The 12,358-nt window shown below is 44.0% G+C and overlaps 1 protein-coding gene across 1 annotated transcript in view; it reads left to right on the forward strand.

Annotated features, from left to right (window-relative positions):
* Positions 1-331: 331 nt before the first annotated feature.
* Positions 332-12,358, forward strand: part of ITIH6 (inter-alpha-trypsin inhibitor heavy chain family member 6) — a 119,383-nt gene continuing 107,356 nt past the window's right edge. Inside the window, exon 1 of the mRNA XM_068248359.1 lies at positions 332-596. Coding sequence (XP_068104460.1) covers positions 492-596 — 105 coding nt within the window. The 5' untranslated portion in view covers positions 332-491. The remainder of the gene's footprint in view (positions 597-12,358) is intronic.

Below are 12,358 nucleotides of genomic sequence, written 5' to 3' on the forward strand. Positions count from 1 at the left end.
ATATAGAATGTGGTTGTTTGGGCAAGTCATTTTTTTTCTGAGAAGGTTATAACCGCTAATCTCCTTCCTGGTAGCGGGGGCAGTTGTCAAAGTTGACCCAGCAGTAAATAAGTAAATATGTCTTTCAGCCCTCTGCCTCCTCTCTGTCTCTTTGATGTATGCCTCTGCATTTGACTTCATTTAAAGAGCAATTGACACACTTCAGAAATCTGGGCTGAACTTCAAAATATTTTGGTTTCATTTAGCGCAAAGGGGGAGGTTTGGAAGAAGCTGGCCTGGCTCCAATTAAGCGTCCCGAGCCTAACTCATCTGGACAATCATGGCTTGTAAAGGAATGAATGCATCTTTTATAGACCTTAACACCCAAAAGAAAAAGTTCTCTAGGTTTAAAAGTGCAAAGGAAAGTCCATCCGCAAGGAGCGGATTCATAGAGCTGGGTCTTCCTTCTGATGCCTCGCAGATAAATCAGTAACTTTTCTGGAGTGTCAAGCATGGGGATTTTATCAGGAAAGAGCATTCTACTGATGGTGTTTCTGTCCATCATTGACTTGTCTCTCGCAGAGCCAAACAACAGGCTGCAGACTCCCTACCTGGAGGTAAGCAATGCTGTCACAGAACATTTATCTGGAGCTTTCAGGGGTTGAGTACACAGGTGTTTGAATTTGGCTTCTGACATGCATTTTTTTAAATGTAATTTAACACTTTTTTTTTCCAACAATGAGATAAAAAATAAATAATAAGATTGTAAGCTCACAAGGGCAGCACTCTTTCCCCCTTTTGTGTCTTGGAAATCATTATACATTTTATTTATCATGTTACTTTTATCACTGTCATTACCAATTCTGTATTTTGTATTCTATATTTTGTATCATTTTTGTATTTTGTCACTAATTACGTATCTTGTATATTGGTGTACACCATTGTCTGTATTATTATGTACCCCATGTTTGTTTCTTACTTTGTACAGCGCCACGGAATATGTTGGCGATTTTTACATCAAGAATAATAATAATAATAAAAATACTTATACAATTTTAAAGCCATTTACTGCACAGGCATATGATTCAATATAAACTGAAGTTCTCATGAGACTTAACTTGTTCAACAATTTTTTTAACCTAGATAACTATGCAGATAAATGCCAGAAGACCAGGTATACTATCACAAGTTTTTATATTTGTGATTTTGTATTATTATTTAGTATTTATATAGAGCCAATATCTTCCACAGCGCTGTACACAGTATATTGCCTTGTCCCTCAGAGGGGCTCACCATCCAATTCCTACAATAGTCTTATGTCTATGTATGTATCATGTAGTGTATGTATCGTAGTCTAGGGCCAATTTAGGGGGAAGCAAATTAACTTATCTGTATCTTTTGGGGGTGTGAGAGGAAACCGAAGTGCCCGGAGGAAACCAACGCAGACATGGGGCGAATATATAAACCCCGTGCAGATAGTGCTATGGCCGGGATATGAACCAGGGACCCAGTGCTGCAAGGCAAGAGTGCTAGGTACTATGCCACTGTGCTGCCCTATTATAGTATAATTATTATAGTATATCCTTTTACAGACTTTTTAGTAAGATTCTGGAAGCATTCTAGATAAATGTTAAAACAAGTGTGACAGAGCTATCAATAGCAGAAGAATATCTGCAGCAAAAGTGTAGCAGTTGCTCATAGAAACCAAAGAATTTTCGGCAATTTAATGAAACCGTAAGTTCAGTTGTTCTGGGCAACTGCTCTGTTTTTTTAAAGCACTGGTTTTAATAAATGATATCCCTTATAACAAAACACTATTTAACAGCAAATTGAACAGTATTTGTATACAAAGGTAATGTTTATTCAAAAACAAATGAACCACAAATATACAAACGCCTATGTACACAAACCCTTTTATAGACACTTCTATAGGAACGCCGTTGTACACAAGGTTTTTTTAGGGAACATAAGTCTGCAATACGTGTGTCCTACCTACTTTTCATTATATTTTAGGTTTCAGAAAGCTAATCCAAAGTTGAATTTACCTGAAAAAAAATTGTTTTCAACTTTGAAAACTAAAATGGAAAGCTACTTCCAATGGGGCAGCTGTTATATCTGTCTATGATAACAGGACACCTATGAGATTTGATATGTTGAAATATTAAATGTAGGCAGAAATATATGGGTATCATTTCCACAGAAGAGACAGGTTACTACAGAGGTAGACAGAGAACCAGCTGAGATGGGGCTCCGGGGAACATACTCACACAGATGGCGTGCCAGGTAGTTATAACTTACCAACTCTTGTTTTTTTAATTACACCAGAGGTATGTTGTGAAGCTGATTCCTTTAAAAGCATTCACGTTAAATTAGTGTTGGGCGAACACCTAGATGTTCGGGTTCGCGAACGTTCTCCGAACATCGCCGCGATGTTCGGGTGTTCGCGCCGAACTCCGAACATAATGGAAGTCAATGGGGACCCGAACTTTCGTGCTTTGTAAAGCTTCCTTACATGCTACATACCCCAAATTAGCAGGGTATGTGCACCTTGGGAGTGGGTACAAGAGGAAAAAAAATATTTGAAAAAGAGCTTATAGTTTTTGAGAAAATTGATTGTAAAGTTTCAAAGAAAAAACTTTTAAATGTGGAAAATGTCATGTTTCTTTGCAGACACAGAGTGGCAGTAAACAGAATGCTATATAGTGTGGCTGAGCGAGGTACACAGAGTGGCAGTAAACACAATGCTATATAGTGTGGCTGAGCGAGCGGTGTACTACTATTCCCAGCAGACACAAAGTGGCAGTAAACACAATGCTATATAGTGTGGCTGAGCGAGGTACACAGAGTGGCAGTAAACAGAATGCTATATAGTGTGGCTGAGTGAGCGGTGTACTACTATTCCCAGCAGACACAGAGTGGCAGTAAACAGAATGCTATATAGTGTGGCTGAGCGAGCGGTGTTCTACTGTTCCCAGCAGACACAGAGTGGCAGTAAACACAATACTATATAGTGTGGCTGAGCGAGGTACACAGAGTGGCAGTAAACACAATGCTATATAGTGTGGCTGAGCGAGCAGTGTACTACTATTCCCAGCAGCGACACAATGACTGGGGGGACCCTGGCTAGCGTGGCTGGAGCGCGAACTACCCTGCCTGCCTACCCAAAGCTAAACCCACAGACCAATGGCGGAGATATGACGTGGTTCGGGTATTTATTTACCCGAACCACGTGACAGTTCGGCCAATCAGAGCGCGTTCGGGTCCGAACCACGTGACCCGTTCGGCCAATCACAGCTCTAGCCGAACGTTGGGGGAACGTTCGGCCATGCGCTCTTAGTTCGGCCATGTGGCCGAACGGTTTGGCCGAACACCATCAGGTGTTCGGCCGAACTTGAACATCACCCGAACAGGGTGATGTTCTGCAGAACCCGAACAGTGGCGAACACTGTTCGCCCAACACTACGTTAAATAAGTGATTTGCTAACCCCAGCTCTACTACCTGGATGAAGCCACTTGGCTTATTAGGAAAATTTATTGCCACTATTTAGTACACCTTGCAGGAAAAAGGGCACTGCCATAGGCAACCACTATAAAAGCCGAATCGCGGCAATGAAGAGAAATTTGGACGCACAGAGGCTGAGCGCTGATATGTAATGCCACAATTTGCATATTGGTAGCCTTGGCGCTCAAATTTCCATTCTTTGCTGCAAATTGCAGCTTTGTGGCAGGGTGTAGGTTAAGGTTAGGAGGGGGTGCCAAAGGTTAAATGTTAGGTCCCACGGGGGTGAGTGGAGGTGGGTGGGTGTTTGGCATGTGTAGATAAATTGTTAAGGGATAGGCATTGGTATAGGGAGGTCTTAGGATTAGGCATCGGTAGAGGGAGATCTAAGGGTTAGACTTCGGTAGAGGCAGAAGAGAGAGGCCTTAGGGTTAGGCATCGGTAGAGGGAGGTCTTAGGTTTAGGCTTGTGTAGGGCGAGGTCTAAAGGTGGCCACTAACGGTCCAATTTCCAGCGAAAAATCGTTCGAGCGATCAGAAATTCTGATCGGAAGAAAAATCGTTTACTACACCATCAACTAACCAATCATTGCTTCCTATCTATCACGACCAACAAGAAAATCCAAATTTTGGTTTGACGAAAATTCAATATGACGATTGTTTTTATAGTCGTTCATTATCGATTGTGCCCGTTAACTGAGATTATTTACATCCAATCCGATCAGAATTTCTGATTGCTCAAACGACTTTCCGCTAGAAATTGGACCGTTAGTGGCCAGCTTTAGGGTTAGGCATTGGTAGAGGGAGGTCTTAGGGTTAGGCTTCGGTAGAGGCAGGTCTTAGGGTTAGGCATTGGTAGAAGGATGTCTTAGGGTTAGACCAGGGGTCTCAAACTCAATTTACCCGGGGGCCGCAGGAGGCAAAGTCAGGATGAGGCTGGGCCGCATAAGGGAGTTCACGTGTCCCCGCCACAAAACGAGGGCTGCAGAGCCCCCAAATCGCCCCGGGGGGCAATCCGCCAGCATTTCCTGGAAGGGGCAGAGCTTTCAGCTTCAGCTCTGCCCCTCCTGACGTCAATCGTGGCGGATCACCGCCTCTGCCCGCCCCTCTCACTCTTCCTTCACAGAGAGGGGCGGGGGAGAGGCGGCGATCCATTTGGCGATTGACGTCAGGAGGGGCAGGGCTACAGCTGGAAGCTCTTCCCCTCAGCGCAGTCGTGGATGTTTGCGCGGGGGATTTGGGGGTCTGCAGCCCTTGTTTAGCGGCGGGGATGCGGCGGATTACTTGGGAGCACTGAAGCGAACTATAAGGTAAAATGAGCAAATATAGTTCGCTTCCGTGTCTCTTTTGCTGTTGCCGGCAGGCAGGGCCGGTTTAAGCAACAATGGGTCCCCAGAGCAAAATAAACCTGCCCCCCCCCCCGCAACAGATACCCTGGAACAAAAATCGGCATTAAGGGACCTTTTTTGCAGCTGGTATAGTCAGGGTTCCACATTCTGGCTACCCCAGCCTGCATGGGGGACAAGGGGTTAAAAAGTTTCAGGAGGGGGGACCCCACATAATTTAAAATAAAAAAATTCCCACACTCTAAACATAAAAAAAAAATTGGGAAAATAGGATAAAATGCCAGGAATCTTCATACAGCCATATTGCGGCTGTATAGCGATCCCTGGCCAAAGCGCTGCGGCTGCGTATGGACCCCCTGGAAACCCTGTCAGGAAATGTATTGCTCTTTCTTTTGATACATGTAAAATTACACTACCGTTAGGCTTGCTACTAAAAGTGACATTTACCGCATTTAAAAGTATACTATTTTCCTTCGAAACTTTAAAATCGATTTTCTCAAAAACTATAAGGTCTTTTTGAAAAATAGTTTTTTCCTCTTATTCCTAATGATCTCCTTAACATATCCTGCAAATTTAGGGTTTCTAGCATTTAAGGTGGATTTGCTATTAACCATTAAAGTCGGCGGGTTTTTAAATGTGTATTTTTTTCCTTTGCAACTTTAAAATCGATTTTCTCAAAAACTATAAGGCCGATTTGAAATTTTTTTTTCCTCTTGTAGCCACTGGGGGCCCCTACAAGCTCTGGGGCCCTGGGGCCACAAAATATTGTATCGAGGGCCGCAAATGGCCCGCGGGCCGCGAGTTTGAGACCCCTGGGTTAGACATAGGTAGAGGGAGGGACATGTGTTAAGTGTTAGACATGAGTACAACCCATTTCCAAGCAGAATGTAAGGACCATGATCAAATGTAAACCTCACATTTAAAGGATACCCGATGTGACATGATGAGATAGACATGGGTATGTACAGTGCCAAGCACACAAATAACTGTGCTGTGTTCCTTTTTCTCTGCCTGGAAGAGTTAAATATCAGGTATATAAGTGGCTGACTCAGTCTTGACTCAGACAGGAAGTGACTACAGTGTGACCCTCACTGATAAGAAATTCCAACTATAAAACACTTTCCTAGCAGAAAATGACTTCTGAGAGCAAGAAAGAGATACAAAGGGGAATTACTTATCAGTGAGGGTCACACTGTAGTCACTTCCTGTCTGAGTCAGGACTGAGTCAGCCACTTACATACCTGATATGTAACTCTTTCAGGCAGAGAAAGAAAAAAAGGAACACAGCCCAGTTATTTGTGTGCTAGGCACTGTACATACCCATGTCTATCTCATCATGTCACACGTCACTTCGGGTATCCTTTAAATGAAAACCGTAGAAAAACAATACAACAAATGTTGGTATTCCATGTTATGTTTACATATGGTTTCTTCAGTGGATTGTAGAATTTTAACTTGCCTTTGTAGATGCAGCGATGAACGGTATTCACAGACAATGGTTTTCAGAAGTGTTCCTAAGCCTATGTAGGGATTCCCTGTACTGAATCGCCTGAACCTGAGGGCACAAAGGTCACAGTCATCCAATATTGGCATTCAACCTGTCCCTTGTGTACGAGATTTCTCAGGATTTTGTGATGTAACCCCCAACATCTTTGAAATTGTACATGAAGGAATGTTACACATAAAGTGTTGCAATCATTACAGTGTTTCATAGAATGGTGTACCTCTCTACACACATATTTACTTCTAAAACTATCAGCTTCCCCGGGATGCTCTAATAATATCCAGTTATGCTGCTGACCTGTTGACCTCTTGCCAATAAACCAAAGTTGTGGTTTGTTCTGGCAGGTTTTTTTTTTTTTCACTTTTCCAGTTTTTTGCCGCTTCTGCAGTAACTTCACTGAAATGTGTGCTGAAATCATATCCCCCCATCCTCCCCAGCAAAAAGCTGTTGTGCAATTGTGTACCTACAATCCCACCTCGGCAGCAATATAGTGTGGCTACTTTTGTTCCCCCCCTATCCCCTCCCACATTATGCAGAGCAGCCGCAGCACAGCAGAATTACCTGTCTATGGTCGGGGCCTCTTTTCTGCTTGCACATTGCACCTCTCCAACCACCCTGCAGATTCATCTCTCCATAGGCTCCCAATGTCACATGACATGCATGGAGAGCCTAAGGAGATATGCTGCTGCACAGTGGTAGGAGAGGTGTAGTGCAGGCAGAGAAGAGGCCCTTATCATAGACAGGTAAATCTGCTCCGCTGGTATGCATAACATGAGGGAAGATAGGGGGAAACACACACTAGCCACCCTATATTGCTGCCTAGGGGAGTGTGCGCAATAGGTGTTTGCTGCGGTAGAATGGCGGTGGGTACACAATGAAATATTGCATGCTTGCCATAATGTGCATATCGCACGTTTCTCCTGGTGGACTCAAAAAACTTCTGAGTTGCAGTTACCTATGGCGCAACTCTGGCATGTTTGCCATTTGGGGGAGATAAAAGTACACAATACATGCGTGCTGAAGTAGGTCCCCTCTATGTTCCCTCCCTCCAAATTTGGCCTTCCGGACCCTCACAGTGTTCCTCTGGGTCTCAAAATGTTATTGTTCGGGAATATTCGGTACCCAGTTTGGCTTTTGAGGGTGTGGGGTTAAAATCTTTTATTAATGTAAAATAAATGTAAAATGCTACGGAGGCGATCTTTATGATCACCCAAGAGAGCAAGAGTTAATTTTTGCATTACAAACACTGGCCATAGCATACTTTTAACATATAGAAATGTTAAAAGCAGTGGCCTGGGTTTCTACCCTAGGTTTATACTTGAGCCAAACTATTTTTCTAACCGTCTTTATAGAAAGTGCTCTACAATCCATACCACAGTGTAAGGTATTTCTCCTTCACAACATGCAGTCAGTGTCCTACTTCTGGCAATGGATGCTTCTGACTATCCGTGAATACCTCCACCACACCCTTCAGATGAACTCACCGTTAAAGAATGACCCTAATGTTAAATTGGTCTGCAGCCCTTTTAGGGTAGTCAAAGGCCTCCCTTTTGCCTCAATTATGAATCTCCAGACCACCTTCTCCATCCTATGGAAACAGCATGGACGAATCACCTCAGAAAGTAGGATAAACTCTCTACAGTGTAAAACCGTAATACAATTTGTTAAAATAAAGTTGTGCACTCACATACGAATTATATTTCAAATAGCATGAGTTTAAAATGAACCAGAGATGGCTCACAAGTGCTTATTTATACTTATTTATACAAGTGCTTATTTAGTGATTATTTATACTTATTTATACAAGTGCTTATTTATCCAGCCCCATGAACCGCGCTGAGTCCCTCGCCAACGTCCTCCGCCGACTCCTCCATTAAGCTTCTGGCAGTCGTGGCCTTTTTCGCATGCGCGGCTCAGGTGCGCGCCCCTCGTCATGCTCCCGTTCCCTGGAGCCTTCTGCGCCTGTGTAATACTACGGCGCAGAACGCTCCAGGGGATTGGGGCGCCCGGCTGAGCTGCGCATGCGCAGAAAACCTCAACTGACGTAGACTGATCAGATTACCAGCAGTCGTAGCGCCAGAACGGAGGGGCTGAGGAGGACGGCGAGGGACTCAGCGCTGCTCATGGGGCTGGAGGAAACCCTGGGTAAGTATAAATTAAGCCTGGTGTACCAACTCTGGTACATTTTAAAGAGGAACTCTAGTAAAACTAATATAATGAATAAAATTGCTTATTTTTTTACAATATTCATATCTTTCCTCACCCCAATTTACATTCTAAAATTTATCACTGGTGGTGACATCTTTCGTTCAGCCAGGGGATCTGTACAGAATGTTCATTATTGAGAGTTCTATGCACAGAGGGAGATATTGTTTGCTTGGTAGTTGGAAAAAGCTGTTATTTCCCACAATGCAACGAGGCATGGAAACTGTCAGGACCATGGTCAACACATCACGCTGTGGGAGGGGTTTCACCACAATATCCGCCATACAGACCCCTCTGATGATCTGTTTGAGAAAAGGTAAAGATTTCTTGTGGGAAATTGGGTATCAGCTACTGACTGAGGTAAAGTTCCTCTTTAAACGGGCTCTCTCCAGTATGTCGGCTGCCGGACCAGCTCCCAGATCGCTATGCTGCCACACTGGTCTCTTCCACATTAAGGCTCTTGGGCCTTGATTCACTAACCAGCGCTAAGCTGGTTAGTGTGCCTTAAGACCTAGTGGGCGCAAACCACGGAGTTAAGTGGTTTGCGCCTACACATCACGCACAGCCCAGTGCATTGCGTGTGCAGCCGTTAATAGTGCGACGTTTACAGGGCAGTGGGTGCGACGTTACCGTCGCACCGCGCACTATTAATGGCTGCGCGCACATTGCACTGGGCTGTGCGCCATGTAGCTTTGCGCGGCTATTCCTGCCCGCAAAGCTACTTTTCAGGCACTAGGTGGCTTTTCACTCTGGCGCTATCACTTAGTGGCGGTTAGGGAATCAAGTCCTTTGTGTTCTCCCACATAATGAGGTACATCTAGATTCTGCAAGTCATCAAGCAGTGCTTTATTAGGTCCCTTCCCCACTTGCCACTTTTAAGAAGCGGTTTCAGCAGTGCGCAGTGATGTGATATGTAGACACCTCAGAACTGCATAGACTCCACTGTCTGACGTGTGAATGTGATTCACTGCGCAACTGCAACACGTGGTTTCCTTCAAAAATCTGCAAATGCATTGCGAACAACTGCGTTGAGGAGAATAACAGAGCAATGCAAGTGCCGTCACTGCCGTGTGTTGGGAGGCCACATGCATTGTCAGCAGCACCAATGTGAGGAAAGGGCACAACTACCCTTTACATTTATGCATCATATGTGGAACTGATTCTTTGCATATAAGAATGTTTAGTTACCAAGTTTTAAAAGCAAGCCTGAAATGAAAATAAACGGATGACATAAACCATTGTGTTTATCAAAGCAGTTTCTAGGCTAAATTGTACCCAGGGCGAGGGTGTAAAAAACCCCCGTGGACTCGCGAACCCTTACCTCTTTAGGAATAGTCACACAGCCACAGGTCACAAGATCTGCCTACTTACTAGTGACCAGCCGCTCATCCAGGAGGAAGCAGGGACCAGGAGAACACACAGGTGAAGAGAGCCCGGAAAGCCGACTCCTCCTTGGGCACTGTGCACTGACAGCCTGCAATACCGCTACAGGACATCAGGTGTCATCACACGGTGGTGACGTGATAATGACTTGACGTCTGACGCAGGCAGCCCAGGAGGAGACAAGGAAGTGGATCGTGCTGGTAATCTTCTTTCTTCTTCCATTTGGCTGCAGCGAGCGTCACCAACTACCTAACGCCTTGCGGTCATGTCCTTCTTCTACTTGCTGGTCGGTGCCCAGGACGGCCACCCTGCCCGCACTACCCAAGAAACGGCCCTGGTATTTATCAACCTAATCCTAAAGAATTCCTGGAATCCAGAAGACTTGTTTTGTATTCAAAGATTAAAATCTACCGTTATACTTCTCTAAAAATCTGCCTTTATACAGTCTCAGGTACTCATGGGTAGTTTTTTAATGGTTTTCACTTTTCATACAGACAAATCTTGAACAATTAAACTTTTATCTGTCTCATGCATTCAGAAGCATTTCTTAGCCACAGTAAGGTTTATCACCTGTCATTAGTTATCAGTGAGTTATTAGTTATCAGTGAGAGTTAAGACTGCAGTCCAGCAGCAGAGAAGCTGTCATTTAGATCCCTGGATACTTAAGGGCGCGTACACACGCCATACTTTAGCAAACGGCGGGTCCGTTAGACCTTCCCGCTGAGCGGACGTTCTGCCGACAGTAGGACGTGTGTACACGCTGTTGACAGACTGATAAGACTGTTTCTGACAGATCCGCTGTCATAAACAGTCTTATCAGTCTGCCGACAACGTGTACACACGTCCTACTGTCGGCAGAACTACCGCCCAGCGGGGAAATCTGATGGACCCGTCGTTTGCTAAAGTATGGCATGTGTACGCGCCTTTAAAGGACCACTATCATGAGAAAGTAGGCAGTTAAAGAGAAACCGTAAGCAAGAATTGAACTTCATCCAAATCAGTAGCTGATACCCCCTTTCCCATGAGAAATCTTTTCCTTTTCACAAATGGATCATCAGGGGACTCTGTATGGCTGATATTGTGGTGAAACCCCTCTCACAGTGTGATGTCAGTGCCTCACATCACTGTGGTACTGACATCACACTGTGGGAGCCTTGTTGCTTTGTGAGAAATAACAGCTGTTTCCAATGGCCAAAATGCAAGCAGCATCTCCTTCCAGTGACATCACCTGCCAGCAGTAAAAATGTCACCATGTGATAAATGTCAGAATGTAAATCAGGGAGAGGAAAAATGTTACAATGAGCAAACACTGATTAAATCCACATTATTGTAAAAATTAATCATTTTTTATTACATTATTATCAATGGCGTTTCTCTTTAAAATCTGACAGAACCGACAGGTTTTTGGCCAGTCCATCTCCTCATGGGGGATTCTCAGGGTTTTCTTTGTTTTCAACAGCATTTCCTGAACAGCATTTGCAAAGTCTAACTGACAAAACAGTGTGCGAGTGAGTAGGGAGGCTGGCAGGTATCTTACTATTTTGACAGTTAAACTCCTGTTCAGGAAATGCTGTTAAAAATAGAGAAAACCCTGGGAATCCCCCACGAGGAGATGGACTGGCCCAAAACCTGTCGGTCCTGTCAGATTTTAACTGCCTACTTTTTTCATGATAATGGTCCTTTAACCTTTAACCACTTGAGGACCGTAGGCTTACACCCCCTTAGTGACCAGGCTATTTTTGTTTACAATTCAGACCACTGCAGCTTTAAGGGCTCGCTGCAGGGCCGTACCACTTAGCACACAAGTCTGCAGTGTGTCTACTCTCCCACTTCAAAATATGTTACTCAGGTATCCTTTATGGACCACACCAGGCTGGAGATAAGATTCCAAACTTGTTTTACCAGATGTCAAATTCAGTGTTAATGGACATTGGGATATTTACCGCACAAGTTGGTCATTTACCTCACTAGTCGATCATTTCTGGTTTCTGTAACAGAATTAGTGAATTAGCATCTAACAAAATGTTCCGTAAAATCTGCTGCTTTCTGCTTTACCAAATGCGGCACGCTTAGTGAATGGCCACACATGCACTCAGCTATAGCATATTGGAGCACCCGCACCCCAAATAAGCACCTGGTACCCCCTAGCCGCTAATTTGCATAGCCACCATTGTGCCAAAATCACCTGCTTCAACATGGATTCCCCCCTAAATGTCTTTTATTTCTCCACTTTTTAATGATTTGGGATTGTGGTGATTCATTTTAATAATTCGTAGCTTGCTGCTAGTAATATTGTGGCCCCCTCTGAGCCATTTTTGTTTTTCAAAAACGGAATTTTCCTTTAAAGCAGAATTGAACTTAGATCTTCCTCTTTAACCGCATAATAACTTTTAAAGAAAAAATATTTCTTTGTAACAGTTGATTCAAATCCTGCGATAAATTG

The sequence above is a fragment of the Hyperolius riggenbachi genome, chromosome 8 (assembly GCF_040937935.1).
Source record: "Hyperolius riggenbachi isolate aHypRig1 chromosome 8, aHypRig1.pri, whole genome shotgun sequence".
Classification (NCBI taxonomy): Eukaryota; Metazoa; Chordata; class Amphibia; order Anura; family Hyperoliidae; genus Hyperolius; species Hyperolius riggenbachi.